Source organism: Vulpes vulpes, chromosome 16 (genome assembly GCF_048418805.1).
Source record: "Vulpes vulpes isolate BD-2025 chromosome 16, VulVul3, whole genome shotgun sequence".
Classification (NCBI taxonomy): domain Eukaryota; kingdom Metazoa; phylum Chordata; class Mammalia; order Carnivora; family Canidae; genus Vulpes; species Vulpes vulpes.
In genome coordinates this window covers 53680-79514 of record NC_132795.1, presented here as the reverse complement: position 1 = coordinate 79514, position 25835 = coordinate 53680, and the positions used below count along the sequence as shown (strand labels likewise).

The following is a 25835-nucleotide window of genomic DNA, read 5'->3' as shown; positions in this document are numbered from 1 at the left end:
GCTTGTGTAAAACATCCTGCCTTCGGCTTTGAGCCTGAGATACCACCTTGATAAGCAGCAACTGTCTTTCTCAACATCTTCTAATGCACATAAGATTCCAACACAGGCAGACAGACACCTTGTACATTCAAAGTGTTTTTGCTGTGGTTAGCTTCATTTTCTTTTTAGGTGATTTTTTGGTCTTTTTTTTTTTTTTAATTTGTTAGCTTTTATTCATTCTTCTGAAAATGTAGGGATAAAGTTGACCAAATTGTTTAAAAATATACCTGGGGAAGGGGGGCACCTGGGAGGCCCAGTGGGTGAAGCATCTGCTGTCAGATCAGGTCATGATCTCAGGGTCCTAGGGGCGAGCCCCACATCGGGCTCCCTGCTCAGTGGGGAGTCTGCTGCTCACTCTGCTTGTGGCTATCCCTGCTTACAGTCTCTCTCTGTCTCTCTCAAATAAATAAAATCTTTTTTAAAAATTAAGTAAAAAAATAAAATAAACCTGGGATTTGCTCTAAGCAGGTATGGTGGGACACACGAGCACAGAAATGAGTGTCATAAAAGAAGAGACTTATAGTGGCAGATTTCTTGACCCAGAGGAAGGCAGGCCCCACGGGCCCCATGGGGCCTCACAGAAACACCAGGGTGGGGGTGGGGCAGAAGTCATGAGGGGAAAGTGGAGGGGGGAAGTTGTGACTGTGGTTTTCAGGGGGAAGAATGAGCAGGCAAGTGGAACAGGCCTGGCTCACAAGGGACTGGCGAGTGTGAGTAAAGTGTAGGGACTTCCCTAGTTGCCTGAGGCCTGGCCCTGGAGCAGCTAGCCTGGGGGGTAGAGACCCGCAGCTGAGAGCTTCCTAGCTGCCTGAGGCCTGGCCCTGGAGCAGCTAACCTGGGGGTAGAGACCCACAGCTGAGAGCTCCCTAGCTGCCTGAAGCCTGGCCCTGGAGCAGCTAACCTGGGGGGGTAGAGACCTGCAGCTGAGAGCCACGCAGGTGGGTGTGTTGTTGTTTTTTTTTTTCTTTTTATGTCCTGAAGCTTGGAAGCATTCACAAATAGAAAAATCTAGAGTCTGCTGAATTTGGAAGATCTGGAAGACAGGAAGCTGGTTAGAGACCTCTCCCTTCCCCTGGCAATGGCAGGCTAAGGAGAGGATGGAGTGGGAATGGTGTGCACTTCCACCATTTGGCTCACTGGGGGATGATGCACTTATGTCCTGCTGCTGGTACCCACACCCAAGCATCTAGAATGAACCCACTGGAGAAAACTGCCTGCTGGGAGTGGGGGACTTCATTAATAAGAGGCTAGGAGACTACACAGGAGCAGGACCTGAGGCTGGGGAGGTAGGGAGAGCTTGTTGCAAGAGGTTAACCAGAAATTACATGCTTTTGTCAAAGAACTCAAAATGCACCTCCATAAGAAATATCTCCAGCCAGTGTTAGCTGAAAGAGGCATGACAATGCCTCCTCAGGAGGGGCAGTCCTGCTGTCAGGCCCCCACCTACCCACACATCCTGAAACATAGAAAGTAAGACACGGGCTTGAGGCACGAACATAATGGACAAAATGATTCAACGAAGATTAATCTTGTCGCTTGAGAACACATTCTACTTCAGAGCCATATCTCTGTCCCTCTTGGAATGTGTCAAGGTTAACAGAAACGTGTTCACTTATTCATTTTAATTAATATTATTTGAGCACATACTCGAGTAAATAATGTTTAGGAAACACACTTTATGAACACAAGCCGTGCATGCTCGGCAGCACTGCTCCCGACGGTATGGCAACCAGCTGAAGATTAATCTCTCTGGTCTTGGTATTTGTAATCACAAGCACAGGCCACTCTATTTTCTTTACATACATCACGTACTAATGAGAATTTCATTAGTGAACTGACTTTCATGGTTAAGATTTATGGGTAGAAATGGGCAAAAAGTCTTCTTGCCAGAGCGCCCACATAAAGCAAGCCCTTTGCACTTGCTTGCATTCAAGAGGCGTGGTGGCCTCCGCCTACAGACCAGCGTGGCCCTGGCGTGTTGCACCCGGGAAGACGGGTCACTCGAGTCTGAACTCACCCGGGCTGTGTGACCGGCGCTGTCTGCAGGAACTGGTTTGCTGCCGCCAGGGACAGGCGTCAGCCCAAGGCCACCTCACCAGCCTCCCGTGGGGCGACGATGGGCATCCCGAGCCAATGGGAGTGCCACCCTCTTTGTGTTCAGTGACTCAGTCCTGCTCCCGTGCCTGCCAGGTCATGATGACAGTCGGAGGAGGCAGTGCCCAGGTCCAGGGGGATGTCATGTGGTTCCTGGGGCCCCACATGCTCTGGTGAGCAGGGGAGCACTGGGAGGCTCCCTCACCAGGGCCTCCATTTAGTACAAGGACAAGAAAACAGGAGTTGGAGGTGTGTTTCCTGATTGATGCTGGCAGCGTCCGGCCCGCTGATCTCAGTTACCCCTCCTGCCTCTACATCTACACTCAGTACAGCTGCCAGGTGGTCGATGGGAGAGAAAGCTCTCAGGTAAGGTCTATTTCTCAGGCAACTTCACAACCAGCCTCCTTGGTGTGCCACTTTTGCCTGCTTCCTAACATCTTATCCACCTTTTTAAACACACTGAATTTCATTTTCTTTTATATACATATAGATTTTATTTTTTAAGGTTTATTTATTTATTTGAGGGGGTGGGTACGAGGAGGGGGACAGGGGGAGGAGCAGAAAGGGAGGGAGAGAGAATCTCAAGCAGGCTCCTCACTGATCTCAGGATCCTGAGATCATGACTTGAACTGAAATCCAGAGACACTCAACCAACTGCACCACCTGGGTGCCCCACTGTGATCTCCAAAGTGCATTAGACTTCGTGTAGTGGGGAGAGAGGGCAAGTTTTAAGCCTGTACGTTTGTTGCTAAACTAGTACTTAAGGTAAAAAAAAAAAAAAATCCCAGGGATTCCATCCATCTGCTGATAGGAGTTAAACATTTCTCAAAGTCACACTGTATCCTTCAGGTCACCCAGAACCTTCTGATGCCATTTCAGGAAGGGAACTGGCCAGACCGGCTTGGGGGTGCGGAGGGCAGCCTCTCTGCTCCTGATTGAGTTTGAAACTGGAGGCGGATCCTTGGGCTGCATCTGGTTTCTGACCTCTGCACTATTGCATTCCTGGGTTGTGGGTGCTGGTCTGTGCGCAGGGAGCCACAGCAACGCCTCCAGCCCCAGCACCAGCTGGAAGCACCGCACCCCCACCCCCCAGCTGTGTCCACCTCGCCAGATGTCCCCTCGGGAGGGGTGGGCAGGCCCCTGGAGAACAGCCTGGCTTCCCAGCCCTTGAACAAACATCATCTTTATCAAGGCTTATTTATCTATCTATCTATCTATCTATCTATCTATCTATCTATCTATCATCTATCTATATTTTATTTACTTACTCATGAGAGACATAGAGAGAGAGGCAGAGCCACAGGTAGAGAGAGAAGCAGGCTCCCTGTGGGGAACCCGATGTGGGACTCGATCCCAGGACCCCGGGGTCATGACCTGAGCCAAAGGGAGACGCTTCACCGCTGAGCCACCCAGGCGTCCCAAGTCATTATTTTTTAATGCTGGTTTTATGATCATGTGTTTAGCCAACTGAGACTTAAAGATTCTTTGCCAAGATAATTAAAGCCATTAGCTTGAAGCTCTTGGTGTTACAGAGAGCCCTGCCCTGGTGTAGCCGGCACTCAAGTGGCAGAGGCCCTGGTGCTTCAAGAGACTTCCACCAACCTTGTCTTTATGTTTGTGGCTCAGAGACATTACTCAAACTTTCCAAGGTCACAACACCAGTGGAAGTAAAGGCTCCAAGTTCAGAGCCCTCTGAAAATTTTGGACGAGAGCCATAGGCACCACGGGTTGTGGTTCTGAAATATGCTTCTCAGAAGAAAGAGGTGGAGACAATGAAGACTCATTTGAACAGGAATGATTCCAAGAAAATGCACTTTTCTTTAACACATGTTTTTGTCTTTCTAAAAAGTTTTCATTTTGCCATACTTCTGGAAGAAAATGTTATCCATGACACTTGTTAAAGAATGTTGATGTGGATTTTATTCAGGAAACTGCCACCTGCTGTGGGCTTTGCACTGGGAGGAGGGCTGAGCTATGAGCACCCCAGGAAGAGTGGGGGCGCATGACCGGTGCTGGTAGATGGGAGCACCAAGGCTGGGCCATTCCTACTGGACCAGCCCAACAGCATTCTTGCTGAAGCCAGCCAGGGTGCCAGGATCTAGGTGGAGGGACACACAGCTGGACAGCCCCAGGTCGGGCCTCTGGGGTTAGAGGAGCCCACCGGGGAGTGTCTCCATAGCAGCTGGGCCGAGCATCTCATCATCAGAGGTGCAGACGTCCCCAGAACGCTGTTTGTTTCCCATCTGTGGTCTGCAGATCATGACCCAGGGCCCGAGACTTTACAGTGTTGTTTGGAATATCTCTGCTGCAGAGCTAACTACGTTCTCTGGTGAGAACCATGTGGATCTAAAGTCTCCCCACTCTCCCTGTGCGTACTTGGTCATCCCACCTGGTTTTTACAAGCAGGCAGAAAGGGCAAGATCACACCAGCTACCTGCTAATGTCTTTTAAAAATCTGGTTTTTTCCGTAACCAAGCAAACAATGAGTTAACCAGGTATTGTTAACCTGGTCAGAAAGGAGAAGGGAGGGTAGCCCTGGTGGCCCAGCGGTTTAGCACCTGCCTTCAGCCCAGGGCGTGATCCTGGAGACCCGGGATCGAATCCCACGTCGGGCTCCCGGTGCATGGAGCCTGCTTCTCCCTCTGCCTAAGTCTCTGCCTCTCTCTCTCTATCATAAATAAATAAAAAAAAAAAAACTGTCCCTCCCGCCTCCTCTAAAAAAACTCATTTTGATTGCCTCCACATACCTCATTGCATAGTATTTCAAAACTCAGCTTCATTGTTTAGCTGCTGACGGTAGTTAGACAAGTTATTTGGCCTTACACAGGCCAAACCTTGGTTTCCTTATCCAGGAAATATGCAGGTCCGCCCACGAGCATCTGAGGCTGTGCCAGACCCATGTGAAGTCTGCATGTACCATTTCCAGAAAGCACCTGCCAGGGCACCTCACGCCTAGTATGTCTTGTTGTTGGGACTGTAGGAGGGAGGGGGCAGGTGCTCGGCCTGACACGCAGGGGCCCCACTGGGGAGGAGAGTCCAGTGGGTCCTGCATCTCCCCCAGACGTCTCAGTTCCACCTGGTTATTTATTGCCAGTTATACCTGTAACGACTGACTCCATCGCCGTGTTTTTAAGATGGGAGAACACAAAGGTGCAACCCTTGAATACCTAAGCTCTAGCTGAGGAACTTTTGGCCTGTGTGAATGAGCACCCTGTCGCTGGGTATCTCTGAGCCTCAGCGTCTTACTTCTAAGGCGGCTCAGTGGGCAGGACAGAGGAGGTGACCCGCGAGGCCCGCAGGCTGGGCAGCAGGTTGTGCTTCCTGCAGATTCCGCCTGGAGCCAGCGGCGCCCGCAGAGACGAGCTGAGCTCCGAGGGGAACAGGGGACCGCTCACGTGAACCTTCTTCCTCGCAAGCTGAGGGTACCTGAGAGTTCATGGTACTTTATTTTGAAAGGGCTTTTAGAACTTCTTGTCTTATCCCCAAACCGGCCGAGAGCCAGGGGAGTCTGTGGTTACCGGCAACAGCCACAGGGGAAGGAACATCAAGACACACGCCTGTGTCTCGGGGTCTGTCTCAGTTTTAATTCGGTTCAATGAAGGTTTTGAGGGCCCGTCGGGCAGGAGGGGGGGGGGGAGAGGGGGTGCAGCGCGTGGCCACGCACCCCTCGGGCTGGAAGCCCCCGAGCCCCCGCGGCCCCCCTGCGCCTCCCGCGACCCCTGTCCCCGCCCCCCCGCGGCCCCCTGCGCACCCCGCGGCCCCCATCCGTCCCCACCCCCTCCCGTCCCGCCCCCGTCCCCGCGCCCCCTGCGCTCCCCACCGCCCCCCTGCGCCTCCCGCGCCCGCCCCCGTCCCCGCACCCCCCGCCGCCTCCCGCGCCCCCCCCTGCGCTCCCCGCGGCCCCCCTGCGCCTCCCGCGCCCCCCCGTCCCCGCCCCCCCGCGCCCCCCCGGCGCCCCCTCCGCTCCCCACCGCCCCCCTGCGCCTCCCGCGCCCCCCCCCGTCCCCGCACCCCCCGCCCCCCCGTCCCCGCAACCCCCCCCGCCCCCCCTGCGCCTCCCGCCCCCCCGTCCCCGCACCCCCCCGCACCCCCCCGCGCTCCCCCGCGCCCCCCCTGCGCCCCCCGCAGACACTCGCTGGTCGCGGAGCTGCACCGGCACGGCCTGGGCGCGGGGGAGGAGAGGCCAACCGGACCCCCTGGCCCCTCGTGCAGGTCACGTCTTGGCCTGAAGACACAGGAAATAACCAGTAAAATAAGCTCATAAAGATACAAAGTGTCCAGCAGGAAAGAAAGAAGAGGCTGGGGGGGCTCAGGGGCGAGGGCCCTGCGGCTGGCAGCGCCCCCGGGCCTCGGAGCACCTGCGGCCGCTCGGGGGGGCCGGTCCCGCGGGGCAGGGGGAAGCCCGGAGGCTGCGTCCCCGCCGCGTGTCCCGTTGGGGGGGGGCCTGGAGCAGCAGAGCCCGGGGAGACCGCGCCCCGCCCCGCCCCTTCCCCCCCCGGGGCTAGCGCCGACCTACGCGGCGGCGGCGCCCGTCCTGGCCCGGCCCTCGGTCCTCCCGTGTCCGCGGTCGCCGGGGCCGGCGGGGCCGCTCTAGACCCGCCCTAGACCCGCCGGGAGCCCCCTCCCCCCCCCCGGCTGCCCGAGCCTGCGGCGGGGACCCGGGCACGCGGACTGCGAGGCCGGCGCGGAAGGGGCCGGGCGCTGAGTCACCGCGGCCGCGGGCGCATCCAGGGCCCGTGGGGTCCCCGCCCCGGCAGCCTCAGGCCCGGGACCCGCGCACCCCCCGCCCGTGGTTCCGCCCGCCCCCCCCCGCCCGTGGTTCCGCCCGCCCCCCCCCGCCCGTGGTTCCGCCCGACCGCGCTAGGCCCCGCCCCACGGAGCTGCGCATGTGCGGCCGCCTCTGCGGCCCGGTCGGACGGCGCCGGGCGGTGAGTGCAGGGGGCGGGGCCGCGGGGGCGCGGGGGGCGCGGGGCGAGGGGCAGGGGGCGGGGCAGCGGCGGGGGCACCGGGGGCAGCGGCGTCCCCCCCGCCCCGGCCTGCGCTGCCCTCCCTGGCGGCGCTGGGTGACCGCGCGGCCGGAGCCGGGCCCTGGACTGCACCGGGAGGCGAGGGCGGGGGCGGGGGCCGCGCAGGGCGGGGGGGGCCGTGCGGGGAGCGCCCACCCCCTCCACCCCGTAACCCCCGCCCCCACCCCGGACCTCAGCCTCGACCCGGACCCCCCCCTCCACCCCAACCCCCCCCACCCGGACCCCCCCTTGCTCCCCCTACACCCCGACCCCCCTTGCTTCCCCTCCACCCCGACCCCCCCTCCACCCGGACCCACCTCCACCCGGACCCCCCTTGCTCCCCCTCCACCCCGACCCCCCTTGCTCCCCCTCCACCCCGACCCCCCTTGCTCCCCCTCCACCCCGACCCCCCTTGCTTCCCCTCCACCCGACCCCCCTTGCTCCCCCTCCACCCCGACCCCCCCCTCCACCCCGACCCCCCTTGCTCCCCCTCCACCCCGACCCCCCCTCCACCCCGACCCCCCTTGTTCCCCCTCCACCCGACCCCCCCTCCACCCGGACCCCCCTTGCTCCCCCTCCACCCCGACCCCCCTCCACCCGGACCCCCCCTTGCTCCCCCTCCACCCCGACCCCCCTCCACCCGGACCCCCCCTTGTCCCCCTCCACCCTGAGCCCCCCCAGCCGTGAGCCCTCCCGCAGCACCTCCTCACCCTGGAAGCTGGCGCTGAGCAGGACTGGGGGCTCTGGGGCCTGCGGGGAGCTCTCTGTGACAAAGGCAGGGAAACCAAGTGCGGCTGGAGGCTGCTGCATTGAATGGGGTCCCTGGGAGGGACAGGCCCCGTCCCTGTGCCGAAGGATGGATGCACCTGGGACCCGGAGGCCTGTATTGCAGAGAGAAGCAGGTGTGCGGCAGCTCCTGTACACCTGATCCCACATTATGGGAAAAAATAAGAGTTTATATTTGATGAAACAATTGAACCCAAACTAGTAATGCTTCCTAGAGCTGCCTCGGGGGACTGGGAAATTGGGGGTTTTGTTTTTATACTTTTGTTCCCGTTCACATTTCTTAAACTTTGTTCCTTGAGTCTGTATTTCTTTTTGACTTTGGAACAAGTGTTTCTGCACACTGCCAAAGTGGAATTCTCAAAATGCTACAAACCTTGTTCTCACACAAATGGGGAACACACCAGGTTACTTTGATCCTCAGGAGGGTCGCCCCCGCGGGGTGACAAAGTCCACAGAACGCAAGCGAACGCAAGGAACAGGAGATGAGCTTTGGGGGGTCCTGCGGGGCACTGGTGAACACGGCGCCTCCAAACCTCAGCCTCCCAGCTCCTTACCAGGGTCGTGGCCAAGACTCGAGGTTCAGTAAGTGACAGCCTCTCTCCCACAGGTGACCGTCGGGCGGCTCTTAAACAGTAATCCAGCATGACAAGAAAAGTGTGCAACCTTTCTTCATCTTGTTGACTCTTTTCCAAATTTTAGGTCAGTTACGGTCGTCAAACACAGAAATACTGCTATCTGTAGTAATTTAGCACTCCAGGAATTCAGTGGGTGTCACATGGAGCTCAAAGGGTGGCCACAGAGTCCCGTCCCTGGAGACAGGGCCACCAGGTCACACTGCAGCCCTGAAACTGACACTCATTAAATTTGTAGTGCATCAGCCTACACCACCAAATGGTAGAAAAGGAAGAAAGACAAAGTTTGTAGATAGATTTTTCTCAAGGAAATTAAGGTCTGCACCATCAGGGTTGGGGCTCTGGGCGCCCCCAGGAGCCAGTCCCTCCTGGCCACAGCCCCACTGAGATGCAGTGCTGGAGGGCCTGGGCTTGGAAGCCATCCATCTGGCCAGAGGGGCTGAGTGCGAGCGCCCCCCCCCCCCCCCCGCCCCCAGGGAGCAGTGATTTCCCACTGTGACTGCCGTGGACTTGAGGCCATATGAAGAGGCCCTCTGGTCTGAGAGGTGGGCATGCAGTGGAATAGCCATGACCCTGGTGTCCCCTCTGCCGTGTATGGGGGAAGGGATGTGGTCAGGCTGACGGGCCAGTGGAAGTCTGTCCTGCCCTGTCTGTCTTTCCACAGTAGGGCCTGGCTGAGTTTATGGGTGTGGGCGGGACTGCAGCTGTACTGCCATCGTGACTCTGTGGAAGGGGCAGGACCTCCGCAGGGCTCCAGGGAAGGCTGACTTGCTGCCCCACCCGGGTCCCTGTAGGTTCCTGCCACCCGAGGCCTGGCCTGCTTCCCTTGGCGGGCCATCTCGCTGGAGCATCCCCGACTGGGAGGTGCCGAGTGGTCTCCCCAGACCCCGACACGCCCACAGTGATGGGAGAGGCCAGGCCAGCACAGGCTTGCTGCCCCACACGGTGCGGGCAGCTGTGTGGGAGGAGCAGGTGAGGTGGGGTTTGAACAAGCGTCAGGACCCGAAGGGGAGCAGAGGGGGGCTGTGAGGGAGTGGTTTCTGTTTCTTTCCCTGGCACCCTCTTTCTCAGCTTTGGCTCTCCTGTTGGTTTCAGCATCTGACCCTAACCTGTCTGTAGTTTCTTTTTTAGATCTGAAAGTACCTTCAAAAAGGTTGTAGAAGGCTCCCAGAACTTTGCTGTGGTGTACTTTAAAGGACCGAGGATTTTCCTGCATCTCCAGGCTCTTGCAGCCAGTTCCCTGTCACCCATGGGAAGGGCTCAGGGTGCCGCCCAGGCCTGCCTCACCTGCCGTAACGGGGGCCTCCCCACTGAGCCCTTGCCGCAGGGTGCCTCACTGTTAGGGACTCCGGCGTGTGGTTCAGAAACGGGGCCTGTGCTCCAGAGTCTCCTCAGGTGCTCAGGGGCCCACATGGTGGGCGAGCAGCTTCCTCCCCCCAGGACGGTGCTCTCTCAGTGCTCCAGGTCCTTGGTGCTCCTTTCAACTCTGGAGGCACATTCTGTCTGGGAGCGTCAGGACCGCACTTGTCCCTGTGCTCTTGGTGGGGAGCAGGGACGTCAGAGGAGGGGCAGTAGGAAAGAGGGACTCGCGGGGGCCTGCTTTCAGGGTTTCTGTCCAGCAGGATAATCTGGTTGTTTTAAATGGATCTGGCTCTCCTGTAAAACCGCTAAGGCCTGCGGCAAGATCCACATGTTCTTTCAGTCATGCTAGCTTGGTTTGGAGGAAGGAAGACACCAAACCATTGCACTTCAGAGTCACTGGTTTTTATAATCAAATGGGGACCAGAGATCATGCCAGCTGGGTGGCTCTGCACCTGCCTTTGGGCTCCTGGCCATCACTCCAGGGTCAGGAAGGCAGAGCCTGCAGGTTGCCCCTGTCCTGGAATTTTCTAGAGGTAGGGAGGAAGCACCAGGGACCTGAGGTCCGATGTCCTGCTGAGGTGCCAGTCCCTCCCGAAGCAAGCGGACTGCTTCGAAACATGATACAGAATGACCCAGCTGAACGTGCCTGGCACGTGACAAGGTGTTTGGATTAGTAACCACTATCCTACTGTCCTGCATTTGTGTGTACTTTTTATTCTTCTCAGGAACTGGAGAAACCCAGGATGGTTAAGTAACTTGTTTTCTTAGCTCCTCAGTAGTGGAACCAGGATCAGAACCCAGTGCTCTTGCTCCTTGGGCCCTGGCACCCTGGAGCCCCTCCGTCCTGACCTGGACCTCCCTAAACAGCACCTGTCCTGGCTGTCTCCAGTGGGAGAGCCTGAGACCTGCAGTCCTGGGGACCCTCCCATTTCAAGACAAAGGCACCACAGAAGTTGGGTGACTTGGCTAAGAGCATATTGTGGTGAGCTGAGAACCAGATCCCATGACTGACTTGTGTAAAAGTACAGAAGAAGTTGTAGGAGGAGTCTGCATTTTCACAGAGTTTACAGTTTTGTGCAGTGTGACCGTTTCCACGGTTAGCATTACCTGCTTGGTGGTGAGGCTTTCTTTCTCCTGAACCCTGGAACTCTTTGCCGAAAGCCAGTCTGCACCTGTAGACCTCATAGTCACCACCCTCTGGGGTTAGAAGGTGATTTGCAGCAGAACCAGATTGTTGTGAGTGGTTTTATGAGTTGGTTATGGACACAGGAGCACACACATCAGAGGCTCAGGAAAACAAGGCCATTATACTCCTAGGTCCCAGAGGCGCCAGGCACACCATACCACCCCCCGCTGGGCCACCCAGGGGAAGCACCAGATCAGGAGGCAAAAGACAGGAGGCAGGGGAGGAATTAGGCTGCTACCTTTGTTGGGGTTTCTATAGGAAAAGCAGTCAGGACAGAGTGAACAATTCAGGACAGACTACATGAATAATTTGACTTTGAGTAATAAGGATGGCCCTTAGTTGCCAGGGACCAGGTGCCCTGGGATGATCAAGGCAAAGGAACAGTGCTCCTGGGTGCAGGGACGGTGGGGCAGGCAGGGTGGAGGGTGTTGCTCCGGGTGCAGGGGCAGATGGGGCAGGCAGGGTGGAGGGGTGTTGCTCCAGGTTCAGGGCGGGGAGAGGAGGGAGGACTTTGCTAGGTCAGCTCCCGGCTCTGCTGTCCCCTAAGAGCAGCTGGCCCTGGGCAGCAGTCTCTGGAGCCAGAAGGGTTCTGGGAGAATCACCACACCTGTGCCCAGGTGCCGAGCTCCCAGGTGTCCCGGTGCCCAGCGCTCTTGCTGGCCCCCTGCCCCCAGGAAGCCTCATCTGTGTGCACGCAGCCTTGGCAGCGTGCCCTGGGCACGGGCCCTGGGCCCGTCAGAGCAGCCCGCTGCCACCGTCATCCCATCCCGTGCACAGCACACACTCGGTCCGGGTGGACGTGTGCAAGGAGTGTGCCCTCGTCCTGTGCCCTGGATCGGATTCCTACAGGAGCCCGCCTACTTCAGAGGCTGTGCTCAGAGAAGTAGGAAGACACGCCCCTCCGTGACCTGCCTTTGGTCACCGACCCTCGAATGCACGTTCGAGGCCGGGCGCGTGTCCATAACCAACTCATAAAACCACTCAGGTTGGGAGCCCTGGTGTGGGTTTGGAGATGAGCCGTACCGTGTGCACCTTGGCCGGGCGCGGGACTTCAGGTGGGGTGGCGGTCTTGCTGGTCGCTGCAGGCCGCACGCAGGTGCATGGCTCGTGTGCTGGTGGCCCGGGCCTCCCCTCCGGAGCTGGATGCAGCGCCCACCCCGAGCAGGCGCTCCCGCTCCGGCCCGCTCGTCCCTCCGCAGACGTGGGGCGAGTCCCCGCTCCCTGAGGATGCGCTGCGGGCCTTGTGGCCGTGGGGCCATGGGGCGTGCAGGTGGAGGTCAGGCCTGCAGGGCCCTGTTGCACCTGGTCCTGGGCTCCCCTCCTCGTGCCGGGTTCCCTCCCCGAAGTCTGACGCGGGGAGGGTTGGGGGTCCCCACCTGACGAAGGCCGCAGACTGGAGGTCGCCGTTTGACAAACACGTCCAGACTTCCGTAGATGTGACCGTTTGAGCCCCATTGGAGGTGCACGTGGACGCCAGCTCGTGTCTTGAGCATGTGCTGCGCGCAGCCCGGTCCTGGGGTTCAGGGTGGCGGGGCTCCTGGAGCCGCCGTCCGCAATCTGAGCGTTTTGAGACACAAAACTGACAGAGTATTAGAGCCGGAGCCGAGGTCCTTGGCCTTGTCCGTGGCGCTTCCTCTGGTGGAGCGGGCGTCGGGGAGAGGCGGGGACCAGGGACGCCGGCTGGGGGGGGCACAGGGGCGCAGGGGAGGACCCTGGGGCACAGGGGTGGGGGCGAGGGGTTTCCCAGGAAGGGAAGGTTCGGTAGGGCTGGAGCGTGGCAGGGGCGGTGTGGGGAATAGCATGGGCCCTGGGGACCTTGTTCCCATCCTGTCCCGCTGACTAGCATAAGCCGCCCGACCGCCACCTCCCAACGCGGAGGGGGGTCGTCTTCAACGTGCTGGCGGTCGGACCTGAAGTTCATGGGTCCCCAAGCGTTGTCACCCCTAAGGGGGTAGGAAACAGGTTGTTGTGAAAGGAAATATTTTGTGTTTCTGGACAATGATAGAATGGGCCACACTGTACGGGTAGAAGTCAACCGAACTTATGTTTTGAGTGTGTCCGTGATGCCTTCCGTGCCCGCAGGCAGCCCCTGGCACTGGGGGACTGGAGTGCGGAGACGGCGCTGATGAGCTCTGCCCACGGCCCGAGGTTTCAGTACGTCGTTCTGTCTTTACGTACGCAGCGTAGGGGATGGTTTTCGTGGTTGGAAGTACAATCTCTGGAAGAGGGTACAGCCCAGGGCTGGGGGCTCAGCAGGGAGCTGTGGGCAGGGCCCTGCAGGGAGCGGTAAGCCCTGGCGTCTGGGGATGGGCACGCACAGTGGCCTTGCCATCCTCCGAGCCCGTCCCTGAGGATGGACTTCACGCCGTGCGGCAGGTTAACAGACGGGAACCGGGACCGAGGCTTTCCTGGGGTGTCAGGCCCTGATGGTGACAGGTGACTGTCCTCATGCCGAGCTGTGAACACCTGCCGTGTGCCAGGCTTTGTTGCAGCCCCACCGCCGCCGCAGACGGTGGAGGCAAGCTGTGGGACGAGGGGGTGTGGGGGGCCTGTGACGCATGGATGGGCCACAGCACGGCCCTGTGCACGGAGCTTGGCCCTGCAGACCACGGACGACCTGGGCAGTGTTCTCGTCTCGCGATCCAGGGGCTTCGAGAAGCACTTAGAGAGCAGCCCCCGAGCGACATCCGAGTGTGTGTGGCGCCGTGGGCATGTGCACAGTGCGAGTCCCAGGCGGCCCCAGGACGGGGCCTTGTCCTCTCCTGTCCTCCGGGGGCCGGCGAGTGTTTCCTTGCTGTGTCTGTGGGTCTTCAAGCGTGGTGAAGAAGCTTTAAAAACCCTGTTTACAGGGTTGTGTGCTCGCTTCTGCTTCGTCAACGCAGTGACCTGTCCGTTCTTTCCCCAGATTGCAGACGGATACATGAAGGTCCGAGGGGCACCTGCACTGCCTCCGCTTCCTTGGACCGGCCGCCGCGTGGGCCCAAAGCCCAGTGTTGGCCCTGGGACGCCGTTAACGTAATAAATTGAGGACAATGACTCCTATGAGCGATGGGGGGACATCGGAAAGCATCTTCGACCTGGACTACACGTCCTGGAAGATCCGCTCCACGCTGGCGGTGGCTGGCTTCGTCTTCTACCTGGGAGTCTTTGTCGTCTGCCACCAGCTCTCGTCCTCCCTGAATGCCACCTACCGCTCTCTGGTGGCCAGAGAGAAGGTCTTCTGGAACCTGGCGGCCACGCGCGCCGTCTTCGGCGTTCAGAGCACTGCTGCGGGCCTGTGGGCCTTGCTGGCGGACCCCGTGCTGCACGCCGACAAGGCACACGGCCAGCAGAACTGGTGCTGGTTTCACATCGCAACGGCAACCGGATTCTTTTTTTTTGAGAACGTAGCAGTTCACGTGTCCAATGTGCTCTTCCGGACATTTGACTGGTTTTTGGCCATCCACCATCTCTTCGCCTTTCTGGGATTTCTTGGCTCCGTGGTCAACCTCGGAGCCGGCCACTATCTGGCTATGAGCACGCTGCTTCTGGAGGCGAGCACTCCCTTCACCTGCATTTCCTGGATGCTCCTAAAGGTGAGTGTTTCTCACGGGGCGTGGGGGGTCATTTGCAGCGTCTGCACACGTCAGCCCAAGCCGGGGAGCTGTGGAGCCATCCTGTCTTGTGCCTGTACAGCCGCTTTGTTCTGCACACGCTGTACGCTCACCACCCGGTAAACCACAGCACGCAGACTTCTTCAGTTCCATGTTCCGAATTTTAAATCTTATTGGCTTCTAGCTCCACAGCAAAACAAGACTCAGTGGACCTTAGGACTCTGTCAATAGAATTTTATAAGCACCAGAAAACGTGATTCTGTTTTTCTTTTTTTTTAAGATTTTAGTTATTTATTCATGAGACACACAGAGAGAGGCAGAGACACAGGGAGAGGGAGAAGCAGGCTCCATGCAGGGAGCCTGAGGTGGGACTAGATCCCGGGTCTCCAGGATCACGCCCTGGGCTGAAGGCGGCGCTAAACCGCTGGGCCACCGGGGCTGCCCGTGATCTACCCTCTTAACCAGTTTTTAAGCATACGTGATGTCACTGTGGACAGCGGGCCCAGTGTTGTCCAGCAGAGCCCTCGAGTGTGTCCCCCATGCTTGGTGGGAACTCCATGCCTGGTGATGAGCACCTCCCGCCGCCCCTGCCTCCAGCCCTGAGCAGCCGCCACTCCACAGCGTTCTGTGAGTTTAATTTAGATCCAGAAGCAGAAGCACGCCGTGTTGGCTTTCTGCAGCTGGCTCGCCCCTCTGAGCTCCGTACCTCAAGGCTCCTGCACATTGCATGCCGCAGAATCTCCTGGGGCTGAGTGGTTTTGCGTGGTGTGCGCACCGCGCTGTGTCTGCTTGTCTGCCGTGGGCACCCAGGTTGCGTGCACATCTTAGCCGCTGTGAAGAGCAAGCGTTGCAGTGAACGTGGGAGGTGCTGACAACTCTTCGAGATCCTGATTTCGGTTATTTTGGAAGAGTGTTCAGAAGTGGGATTACCGGATGATGTGGTAGTTCTGTTTTAGAAAAGAAAACCTCCGTGCTGTTGCGCACAGTGGCTGCCCCATGTCCTCTTCCCACCGGGATCGTGCAAGGGGCTCGCGCACACCGGTCCCTTGGTTGTTGGTTGTAGCCATCGTGACAGCCTTGCGGTGGTCTCACGGTGGTTTGGGTTCGCATCTGCTGGGTGATCAGGGACCTCAGACACAGTGGTGAGCCGTCTCCCTGTCTTCTCTGGAAAACTGCTCACGTCCTTGCGCCATGTTTGAATCCGTTTTCTTTCCACTCTCTAGTTGTTCTTTATGTACGTTGGAGAGGCGTCTGTTGCTGGTCACGTGGTCTGCAGGTGCCTTGGCCCCACTGGAGCTTTGCTGTGAAGAAGCTTCTTAGCTTTGCACAGCCCCAATTGTTTATTTTTATCTCTGTTGCCTGTGCTCTTGCTGTCGGAGCAATCATTGCCAAGACGGGAGTTGTGAAGTTTTTTCCCTGTGTTTTCTTCCCGAAGTGTTAGTTTTGGATCTTCTGTGTCAGCCTTCACCTTCTGACTTGACTTTTGTGTCTGGTGTTGGAACATGGTCTGTTTTCGGACCTTTGCACATGGCTGTGTGGTTTCCCAGCACCACCTGTGGGAGGGACTGTCTTTTCCTTGTGGGTTCTTGGCCCCTTGGGCAGGCCAGTTGGGTGTACCTGGTGGGTTTATTTCTGGACTCTGTGTTCCGTTCCATCGGACTCCACGTCAGTCTTCCCCCACGCCATACAGTTTTGAGAAGCTTTGTAATACAGTCTGAAATCAGGAAGTGTGACGCCTGCATGGATTCTTCTTTCTCAAGGTTGAGATGACTGTTTGTGGTCTTTTGTGGTTTCCTTGGGACTTCTTTTAAAAACATCTTCTATCTCTGGTGAAGTTCTCACTTTGCTCATGCACTGTCCTCGTGATCTCCATGGCTGGCATCTTTGTGACCGTTGCGGGTGCATGTCTGTCGGATAAGTCATTTGACTCCATTTCCTTAGGATCTGCCTTTAGAGACTTGCCTTGTTCCTTCACCTGGACCACCTGTGCCCTTGCTGTCCGTGCATCACACAGAGTGGGCACTTCCCGCAGGCCCCCCACACAGTCCTCATGCAGGAGCTGACCCCCTGGCCGGTGTGGCCAGGGGTTCTGGGGTCTCTGCCAGACCTCCCACGGGGAAGAGCAGGCCGTGTGCAGTCTGCTCCCTGGTGTGGAGCTGGCATGGAGGCGGAAGCTACGGGGCCTACCAGCCCAGCCATCACCTCTTCTCCCCACGCAGCTGGACTCTGCAGGACCCATCAGAAGTCCAGGACTGGCAAGACCGAGGCCAGCCCTCTGCAAGGGCAGAATCAGGGTGCTTGTGGGGAGAGAGGGTCCAGCCTCCTGCCCCCCGTCTTCTGACCTCGTGTTGTTTTCTTAGGTTCATGTTTCTGAATAGGGTTGTCTTACTACTGATTAGAGGCATCAGGACCTACCCTCATTTTCTGTGTAGTATTTGTATCCTTTTTGTTTTTGAAAGACGTATGTCTTCTAAATACAATCTTGATTCTCATTTTGATATGAAAATGTTTAAGTTAGGCTCCTGAAAATTATATTGTTATATATACATTTCTAAGATTTTATTTATTTGGGCAGCCCGGGTGGCTCAGTGGTTTAGCACCGCTGTCAGCCCAGGGCCTGATCCTGGAGACCTGGGATCAAGTCCCGCATCGGGCTCCCTGCATGGAGCCTGCTTCTTCCTCTGATTTTATTTATTCATGAGAGATACAGAGAGGGAGAGGCAGGCTCCATGCAGGGCGCCCAAAGTGGGACTTGATCCTAGGACCCCGGGGTCACGCCCTGAGCCACCCAGGTGCCCCAAGAATTATCTTTTTAGCAGAGAGGTTTGTTTTTTTTTTAATAATAAATTTTTTATTGGTGTTCAATTTGCCAACATACAGAATAACACCCAGTAGCAGAGAATTCTTGCCATCTTTTCTGGCATACTGTTCACAGGATATTTTATGTGAAACATGAAATACTGCTTTTTGTTTCATAAATGTCTGATGGAGTCACCACAAAGGGGTCAGGTGACAGGCACTCCTATAATGCTGTGGGAAGCTTCGGGAGAAAATCATGAAGTGGGAAGAATCATCAGTGCCTTTGGGTCAACAGGGTAAACAGTGTGAGAACGTGGGAAGTGGATTACCAGTGTCCATGGGGCTGACTGTCCACCCATAGCAAACATCTGTGGAGCACCTAGAAGGCAGCAGGCATTGGTACTGTCCCCCAGGGCCACCCCTTCCTGGTGCTGCAGGAGGCCTTGTGAGTGTGGGGACAGGTACAGGCTGCCCTGGGCAGCTCGGTGAATGCTGTGGCTGGCAGGTGAACCAGGGCCAGTGTGCTGGGGAGCTGCCGGCTGCTGCTCAGTTAAGCACCTGGCGAGATCTTGGGGAGTGCGGGGTTTGGAGATGGTGTCAGGTCCTCAGGCAGGAATGATTTGGCAGAAGGTTAGAAATCATTAATGGAGTAGAAGGTCAACACAGGCAATGTCTAAATGATCATCTCGGCTGCTGGTCCAGGTGTGGGTCATTTTTGATAAGATGCAGAGACTTGGGAGTCTCCTGCATGCTGTGCACCTGCGGGTCCTCCTCATGCCCTTGGATTTTCAGTTCTCTCCTTGTGGGGGCATCGTCTCCACGACGGGCTTCCCGAGGATGGAGAGCAGGGCCTGAGACCTCCCTGTGTTCTCAGGCCATGAGCACAGCTCCAGCGTTGTGTTCAGGTGTGGATGGAAGGCCAACAGAAGGCTGTGTCCACATCCACATGCAGAAGAATGAAACTAGACCACTCTCTTGCACCAGACACAAAGATAAACTCAAAATGGATGAAAGATGTAAATGTGAGACAAGATTCCATCAAAATCCTAGAGGAGAACACAGGCAACACCCTTTTTGAACTCAGCCAGAGTAACTTCTTGTAAGAAGAAGGCAAAAGAAACAAAAGCAAAAATGAACTGTTGGGACTTCATCCAGATAAGAAGCTTTTGAACAGCAAGGGATACAGTCAACAGAACTCAAAGACAACCTACAGAATGGGAGAAGAGATTTGCAAATGACGTATCAGATAAAGGGCTAGTTTCCAAGATCTATGAAGAACTTAGTAAACTCAACACCCAAGAAACAATCCAATCATGAAATGGGCAAAAGACATGAATAGAAATCTCACAGAGGAAGACACAGACATGGCCAACACGCACATGAGGAAATGCTCCGCATCACTGGCCATCAGGGAAATACAAATCAAAACCACAATGAGATCCCACCTCACACTAGTGAGAATGAGGAGAATTAACAAGGCAGGAAACCACAAATGTTGGAGAGGATATGGAGAAAGGGGAACCCTCCTGCACGGTTGGTGGGAATGTGCACTGGTGCAGCTGGAAAACTGGAAAACTCTGGAAAACTGTGTGGAGGCTCCTCAAAGGGTTAAAAATAGACCTGCCCTATGACCCAGCAATTGCACTGTTGGGGATTTACCCCAAAGATTCAGATGCAATGAAACGTCGGGACACCTGCACCCCGATGTTTCTAGCAGCAACGTCCACAATAGCCAAACAGTGGAAGGAGCCTTGGTGTCCATTGACAGATGATGGATAGAGAAGCTGTGGTCTGTGTATACACTGGAATATTCCTCAGCCATTAGAAACAACAAATACCCACCAGTTGCTTCAACGTGGATGGAACTGGAGTATGATGCGGAGTGAAATAAGTCAATCGGAGAAGGACGAACATTATATGTTCTCATTCATTTGGGGAATATAAATAATAGTGAAAGGGAACAGAAGGGAAGGCAGAAGAAATGGGTGGAAATATCGGAAAGGGAGACAGAACATAAAGACTCCTAATTCTGGGAACCGAACTAGGGGTGGTAGACGGGGAGGAGAGCAGGGGGTGGGGTGAATGGGTGACGGGCACTGAGGGGGGCACTTGATGGGATGAGCACTGGGTGTTATTCTGTATGTTGGCAAATTGAACAATAAAAAATAAATTTATTATTAAAAAAAAAAAAAGTAGAAGGCTGTGTCCAGCATTCCTGTCCCGACCATCCTTCTTACAGAGGAGCCTGCTCACGCCGTGGTCAACGGGGACCTACAGCAAACTTGCCAGACAGAAGCTGGGGCTGTAATTCACACGTTTGAGAAAATAGATGATTAGTTATCCAGAATTGTTTTTGTTTTGTAGGAATTTCTTTAAAAGAAGAAATGAAAATCTTCCCTGTCTTTTTCCAGTCCGTAGTGGTGATCAGTGTTGTTTTTGTTTTTGTTTAAGATTTTATTCATTTAGGGCAGCCGGGGTAGCTCAGCAGTTTAGCGCCGCCTTCAGCCCAGGGCGTGACCTGGGGGTCCCAGGATAGAGTCCCATGTCGGGCTCCCTGCATGGAGCCTGCTTCTCCCTCTGCTTGTGTCTCTGCCTCTCTGTGTGTCTCTCATGAATGAATGAATGAATAAATAAATACCTTTAAAAAAAAAAAGATTTTATTTAGTCATGAGAGAGACACAGGCAGAGGGAGAAGCAGGCTCCAGGCAGGGAGCCTGATGTGGGACTCGATCCCAGGACCTGGGATCATGCCCTGGCCTGAAGGCAGATACTCAACCGCTGAGCCTTCAGGCACCCCTGGTGATCAGTGTTCCATGGTTTCATGTGTATTTCTCCAGAGTTGTCTGTACCGTCTGAAGCCGGGCATGGCCACCAGCCTCTTGCAGGACGCTCTGCTCTGCATGGGAGGAGCAGGGCTGGTGGGAGGCCCAGCCTCTGGTCCTCAGCATCCTCAGGAGGAAGGGAGGCTCCAGTGGTGGGTGGGTGCAGGAAAGCAATTGGTTTTGGACTTTTCTGCTGTCCCTACAGCTTGCTGGGTGCTGTTTGTGCAGGATCGGGAGGGAGGGATGTCCACATGTTCACTTCTTAGTACCGTCAGGATAGTGACTGCACCAAGCCAGTGGACCCTAGCAGCACAACTGGACCCCACGTTAAGGTAGCTTAGGTCAGTTATTCTAGGTGTTTCATTCCTCGTTGTAGTTGACATACTACTAAACGTAAGTAACCACCCTCTATAACATTAAAACCTTTTAAGCTTTTACTAAAGCTTCCAGAGTCCTGCGTAGTTGGGCATCTGGATTCAAGAATCTGCCTGGCCGTCCAGGGCTGACTTGTTGAGATAGTAAAGGATGTAGATCAAGACAGCAGACATCACCATAACTAAGATGGTTTTTCTATGCAAACAGTGGCTCGTTCTTAGCATTCCCTTCATGAATGATTCTGAAATGCTGGTTAGAGTTAATAAATGCATTGCATAGGACTCAAACCTCTATAGATAAAATTCACCCACGAAAGCCTAGCCCGTAGTGTGAATGAGGTCATGAAGATTTTTGTACACGTGTGCTGTGCAGTGCTAGCCGCCGGGAGCCGGAGCTGCACAAAGCAGCATTGTCACAGACTTAGTTCCTGTCCCTGCTTAGGGCACTCGTGATGACGGTGCCCGGGTTATGCCAAAGAACGCTCAGTTCTCCAGCTCTGAGCTTTCTGAACTCAACATTTTTATTATATGAGTTCACATTCATGATAGGAACATTAATATTTTAGCAGTGAGGGAATGACGGAGAAGAGCCCTTTGTTCTGTGAATTTTGGAGAATGGCAACATGGGACGCAGTCCGTGCCGCTAAACATGAAGGAGAGGTGATGGAGAGGTGGCCTCCAGGTGTCCTTGGCTACCATGGAGGACACACTTTGTTCCCCAGGAGCAATCTGACATTGGAAATGTCAGACTTCCACGTTTCTGTGCTTGAGAAATGTGTGCTTGTGGCCCTACTTGTACAATCCCACGGAAGATACCCGCTGTCATGAGTAGTAATCAAGCACTCTGCCAGCTGCAGGCGGGGACTTGGGAGGAAACACGGATGATGGACCAAGCTCTGGAGGTGGAAGTCTGTACTGGCATATGTATGTGTTGTTCCCTTGGGAAACAGAGTGTGGCCGAGTCCAGAGGAGCTTGCACAGGGGAGCATAGCCCATGCAGCTGGGATCGGGTGTCCCCACCTGCGTGTGTCCAGGCTCCACCTGGTGCTGCCAGTGTGTGTCCAGGGAGGGCACACAGCATGCATGGCCAAAGCCAAATGCTGCCCATTGCCACCTCTGGACCTGGTGATGGGGCCACTTGGCAGGGACCACCCTGTTTCTTAGCAGATTGGGGCTGGCTACAGTGCTGGGACACTTGGTCCCTACTGATAGAGGACTGACTGCAGTTGTAGCTTCTACTCCAGACAGCCAGGAGCCTCTGAGAACTGGAGCCTCACCCTCTGGTTTTACAGACAAGTTAGCAGACGCATTTGGTTTTATCTTCCTGTCACTTTGCCATCAGGATGATGAACACACATTCTCCTGGTCTTAACTTCTCCCCTGTGCATGTCTCAGGCCCCTGTAGTGTGGAGGTGCTACACTTGTTTCAGATTTGTGCCTCCTTGGCTCCCACTCCTGCATGTCGAGGTCCCCGGGAAGCATGTGGCTATGATCCACCTTGAGTGGCACCAGATACAGGCCTGTCGTTCTGTTTGCTCCGGGGTTGGAGCAAACTAAGTGCTTGGTGAGTTTGTGAAAGGCTGCTCGTGTGCTTTGAAGATGGCACATGCTGCACGAGCAGAGCAGCGTCCAGCCCTGGAGACTCCGGTAAGGAGGCTACCGGCAGAAGGCCTGAGGCCCAGCAGCCGGGAGCGCTGGGTGCCCAGAGGAGGAGAGCCCTGCTGGAGCCTCCACGGGGCTTTCCGTCTGCCCTTCTGTCTCCTGGCCTCACGTCCATGCCGTCCGCGCTCGTTAATCAGCTGCAGCATTTCATGTTTAAACTCTGCCAGAAGTAGATGCTGCTTTGGGGTGTTATTGACGCCGACCTGATCATCAACAGGCTAGAAAAAGGCACGCGCGGGTGTGTCTGCGCTAAAAGAGGTAGACCATCGGCTGTTTGGTGAGGTTATTTTTGAGCAAGTTCACAGTATTTCAGACAACAAGGAAGTTCCTTGTTTTTCTTAGTTTATTTTTCCGAAATCATCAATTCATAGATTCTCGTTTTCCTTTGTCAGAGCTGTGTGGACACATTTCATGACATGTGAGATTAGGATTCCTTTCCTGTTTTTAACAACACCCTCTCGGGAGTTGGTTTGCTGTGGCCCCTTCAGGGTTCAGCATATGGGACTCAAGCAGAGCTGGTTCCCTTTCCTGAGATCATACTCTCTTGCCTGCTCGCAGAGTTTTCCTTCTGCAAAAGCAAGACCCTGTCCCACCCTGGGAGGGGGCCACCTGCGGCTCGAGCTCCCGAGGAAGATACTTTGTAGCTTGGGTTCAGCAGAGACCAGGTTGCAGAGGCTGGTGTGGGAGGTCTGAGGGGGGCTGGGATGTGGTGGTGCTGGAGGTCCTGGTGCTGGAGTGACCCGGTGCTCACTGTCTGGGGCCCGACCATCCTGGGCCCGACCATCTTGGTGCCAGACGTCCTGGTGCTGGTGAGGTCCCACCTTGGTGTCCAGGATCTGATGAACCACCTTCAAGTTCTCTGTTCAGTGTTGGCTACAACTACTGGAAACTAGTTTTAGTGTAAATTTAGAGTCATTTGAAGGAAAGTCCATTTTTGCCTGTGTCCATGGGCTCCTGGGGAAAAAGTATCACACATCAAAGCAGGAAACCTTAGTCGTGGTCAGCATCTGTCCTCTCAGCAATTCCTGTCCCCGAGCTGCCGGACGGGGAGCCTGATGTGACAGTACGTGGGGGTCAGGGGGACATAGAGAGACTGGAGTGAAATTGGAGGGGAGACGGGACTTTGCTCTTGGGAGAAACAGGAGGAGCCGGTGGGACTGGTGAGGACACCCCCCACTCTGGGCGCCAGTGCTGCCTCAGCGGGCGGTCTCCTGCCCCCATGAAGCCTCAGGGAGAAGAGAGCTGGGCTGTGCTCGGTCAGGTGGATGAAGGCAGTAAGTCTTCCTCAAAGTGAAGAGTGAGTGTTGATGGTCGTGCATTGAGCCTCGTGTGTTCTTTTTGCAGGCTGGCTGGTCCGAGTCTCTGTTCTGGAAGCTGAACCAGTGGCTGATGATCCACATGTTCCACTGCCGCATGGTGCTGACCTACCACATGTGGTGGGTGTGCTTCCGGCACTGGGACGGTCTGGTCAGCAGCCTGTACCTGCCACACCTGGCACTGTTCCTCGTCGGGCTGGGCCTCCTCACGCTCGTCATCAATCCCTACTGGACCCATAAGAAGACGCAGCAGCTTCTCAATCCGGTGGATTGGAACTTCGCGCAGCCAGCACCCAGAAGCAGCCGGCCGGCTGGGGCCAACGGTCAGGTGCTACAAAAGAAGGGCCAGTAGCCACCGGGAGCCTGGGACCGCAGAGCGCGGCGGCCTGTGCGCGTGGGCTCCTGCAGGCGAGGCCCTGAGTGCTCTGTCCAGGATGGTCTCTAAGTCGGACCAGCCGTGTCCTTCGTGTGAATTTCTAAGTAGCCGCCAAGTGTTTCTCAGGCCTTGGTTTGCCTCCGGGGGCTGGGGGGCGGGTCTTTGCCATCACAAGTCTGCTGTCCACTGTGCTTTGTTCCTGCACGCCTCAGCGTGTGGGGCCCTGAGGAGCACCACAGAGGGGATGCAGGGCAGAAGCCAGGCCACCTGCCCGGGAGGAGGGGAGCGCCCTGTCTGGGATGCTGTGGTGGCCGCCAGCCTGCTCTTTCCCGTCACACGGTCAGCGTGCGGGAGAGCTTGTCCAGTCATGCTGTCCTTCCTCGTGGGGCAGAACTGCCCCAAGCTACAAGGCGGTACCATCCGTGCCCCCCCTTGGAGTGTCCCGTGTGACGCGTGCAGCGCCGTGTGCAGCAGTGCATCTGGTGGGGGCACATGCAGACAGCTAGGGGGACGCACGGCCCCGGACCAGACCCAGCCTGACCAGAGTGTTCGTGACGGCGAGGCCCGTGGGCTTCATGGGTCAGGGGACCTGTGGGAAAACAAGAGGTGTGTGTTCATACGCTATGGCTCACTTGGCAAAATAAGGTAGAAAAGTTTTGGTGATTGGATTTTTCTGGACCAAAGGACCATTTTTAAAAGACTGAGTCACTGGTGGGCTTCCCAAGCAGACCCTTGTTCCGTGGCTGGTGTTTCTGTGGGCTTCACGCCCAGGCAGTGGCCGCTTCCCGCGGTGCTCCAAGGGGCTCGGTGGCAGGGCTTGCGGTCCTGGCTTGCTCTGCAGCAGCCCTTGCTGGGTGCCTAATAGGGGTGGGGGGGTGGGGGTGCATCCCGAGGCGGTTGCCTTCGCCACACCGTGCCTCGTGGAAGTCACAGCCACCTGGCATGTATGCTGGGTGACACAGGCACCCCAGGCATCCGAGGGCTCGCTGAGGCCTTTCTGCCTTTCCCAGAGACCTGTGTGCGTACAGTCACGTGTTCCAGGGAAGGGAGCACCTCCATGGGTTTCCATCACGCAGCGAGAACAGGCACAGAGTAGGTCTGCAAAGTGCTGCAGTGAGAACCTTAGGGGAGCAGGGGTCATTTCGGCTCACGACCTGTGGGCTGCGGGGGGCGGGGGGGAGACCCACACAGTTTTATTCTAGCCATGATCATGCAATTAAAACTAAAAGTTTATTTTTTATTTAAATCCCCTTTCATGTGTTTGCAAAAAACACGTGTTTATTGGTCACAGAGATGCCTGACTTGTGCTTGTCACAGAACACGGAGCTCTCACAGTGATGTGTCTTCCGTGCTGCTGCTTCGACTTTATTGATCATGCTTAGTTACAGATGTGCAATACCTATTTATTTCCCCGTAAGAAGTCATTTAGATCTCAGCGTGCCGCGTCCCTGCCAGGACTGCTAACAAGAGACCCCGTGGCCTGTAGTCCTCCCCGATCTCGTGGAACAGAGATGGCTGGCATTTCTGATGGGATGGAAATGTAATAAAATAGTTTATATTTATGGACCCAGGAGGATGTCTGTTGTCGTCTCTCTGTACTGTTCGTGTCTGCGAGTCTTCTGTATGTTGGAGATACAGACTGATAATCAGTCTCCGCGTTCAAAATTCAGTTGAAGGTGGATCCTATTTAGCTTGAGTTTTATCTGAACTACACCAGGACCGTGACCCTTACAGGGCTTACCCTTGACGCCCTGCGTCTCTGTGGAGATGTGGCTTTCGTGCAGGGAG

At 56.1% G+C, this 25835-nt stretch overlaps 1 protein-coding gene across 6 annotated transcripts; it reads left to right on the top strand.

Annotated features, from left to right (window-relative positions):
- The first annotated feature begins 1995 nt into the window (after nucleotides 1-1995).
- CLN8 (CLN8 transmembrane ER and ERGIC protein) lies at nucleotides 1996-25618 on the top strand. Of its 6 annotated transcripts, XM_072742744.1 has the most exons (4): nucleotides 7013-7061; nucleotides 8533-8624; nucleotides 14011-14680; nucleotides 23700-25618. In XM_072742744.1, the coding sequence occupies exons 3-4, from the start codon at nucleotides 14138-14140 to the stop codon at nucleotides 24021-24023; spliced, it is 867 nt and encodes a 288-aa protein (XP_072598845.1). In that variant the 5' UTR covers nucleotides 7013-7061; nucleotides 8533-8624; nucleotides 14011-14137; the 3' UTR covers nucleotides 24024-25618. The 6 variants fall into 6 exon arrangements, with proteins under 6 accessions (XP_072598846.1, XP_072598849.1, XP_072598844.1 ...); XM_072742745.1 differs by lacking the exons at nucleotides 7013-7061; nucleotides 8533-8624 and adding an exon at nucleotides 1996-2499; XM_072742748.1 differs by lacking the exons at nucleotides 7013-7061; nucleotides 8533-8624 and adding an exon at nucleotides 5406-5555.
- Nucleotides 25619-25835: the final 217 nt, after the last annotated feature.

Bases quoted from the DNA above. Each gene is read 5' to 3' on its own strand.
- CLN8 (XM_072742745.1), top strand. From the start codon at position 14,138: ATGACTCCTATGAGCGATGGGGGGACATCGGAAAGCATCTTCGACCTG. The intron at 14,681-23,699 runs GTGAGTGTTTCT...TTCTTTTTGCAG, and splicing joins TTTCCTGGATGCTCCTAAAG to GCTGGCTGGTCCGAGTCTCT.